Source organism: Lolium rigidum, chromosome 2, assembly GCF_022539505.1.
Source record: "Lolium rigidum isolate FL_2022 chromosome 2, APGP_CSIRO_Lrig_0.1, whole genome shotgun sequence".
NCBI lineage: Eukaryota > Viridiplantae > Streptophyta > Magnoliopsida > Poales > Poaceae > Lolium > Lolium rigidum.
In genome coordinates this window covers 71369160-71370533 of record NC_061509.1, presented here as the reverse complement: position 1 = coordinate 71370533, position 1374 = coordinate 71369160, and the positions used below count along the sequence as shown (strand labels likewise).

At 55.7% G+C, this 1374-nt stretch overlaps 1 protein-coding gene across 1 annotated transcript; it reads left to right on the top strand.

The window, feature by feature from the left end:
- The first annotated feature begins 215 nt into the window (after positions 1 to 215).
- On the top strand, positions 216 to 1033 carry LOC124686691. The gene has a single exon (XM_047220595.1). The coding sequence runs from the start codon at positions 220 to 222 to the stop codon at positions 787 to 789; it is 570 nt and encodes a 189-aa protein (XP_047076551.1). The 5' UTR covers positions 216 to 219; the 3' UTR covers positions 790 to 1033.
- The last annotated feature ends 341 nt before the right edge of the window (positions 1034 to 1374 follow it).

Genomic DNA, 1374 nt, shown 5'->3' with positions numbered 1-1374 from the left:
TGCCTGTCCATTTTCTGATTCTCACCACCTACCTCTACATATAATAACAGCACCACCATCCCTTTGATCTCGACATCCAAGTTCCAACGAACTGAGAAGAACATCAAACACTTTTTTTGCGGAAAAGATCTGGTGATATTAGAACAAGTCCCTTACAGAGAGAACCAGAACAAAGGCAAAAATACAAGAAGAACATCAAACACTTGCAGCAAAGATTCCATGGGAGCCAAGCTTTCCAGCTGTTTCAACCATCGAGGCAGCCTCACGCAGCAGGCGCACCAGCCGGCGCCGGTCAGGGTCATCGCCGCCGACGGCACGCTGAAGGAGCTCCCGGCCAGCCCCCGCGTCGCCGTCTCCGACCTTCTCGGCGCCGACGCCGCCTTCTTCTTCGTTTGCAACTCCGATGACCTCTACTTCAACGAGCCCCCACCGGCGCTGTCCCCCGGCGAGCTTCTCCGGTCGGGTGAGATATACTTCCTACTCCCGGCGGCACTGCTCGCGCGGCCGCTGTCAAGCGCGGACATGGCCTCGCTGGCCGTCCGCGCGAGCGCGGCGCTCGCGACCAAGAGCCCGCAACGGGTTGGCGGCAAGAATAATATGGTGCGCGTCATGCCGGTGCTCGAGGAGCTAGAAGACGGCAAGGACGTCTTGTTCAACGAGAAGCTTAACGAGCGGACGCTCGGAGAGTACGGGCTGTCGACAAGTCCGGCGAAGAAGAGCCAAGAGAAGCTCGCCGCACGGTCGCGGCTGAAGCGGGCTCTGAGCATCATTCAGGAGATGGCTGAGTGAAGCATCCCTGCGCGCACGACACATGGACAGTACTGTCGTTGACATTTTGCTTCTTTTCTAACCATTTTTTCTGAGGCTTAATAAGTCTACATATTTAATTGATTTTAGTAGATTTAGGAGAGAACAGAAAAGGAATTCTGGGAAATTAGGTTGTAAATACCAGTATACCACCCAGGGTGTATGAAACAGTAGGTACAAAATACTAAAGAACCGGAATGCAGAAAAGCGTTTCTTGAGTTGTTAATCTTTTGTGTATATTATCTTGTCGCTCCAGATAGAAACAATGTCCATGTCGTCATTTTTTTATAACACCAGTGTTTGGTGAAAAAATCTTCCGCACCCCCCAACCCTAACCTCTCCCGCACCCGCGCGGCGGCGCTGCGCCGCGCCGGGCGGCTGCCTCCCCCTTCCCTCGACGCCCCTACCTCGGCCTCCTCTCCCAGGACGTCGCCGGGCAAAGCCCCAGTGTGGCGCGGCAGCGGCGGTGGCTTTCCTCGGCCTCCTCTGTTGCGGATCGGGGAGGCTCGGCGGTGTCCGACCTCTTGTTCCACGCGAAGGCGCTGCGGGGTTGCGACCCTTGGTGAA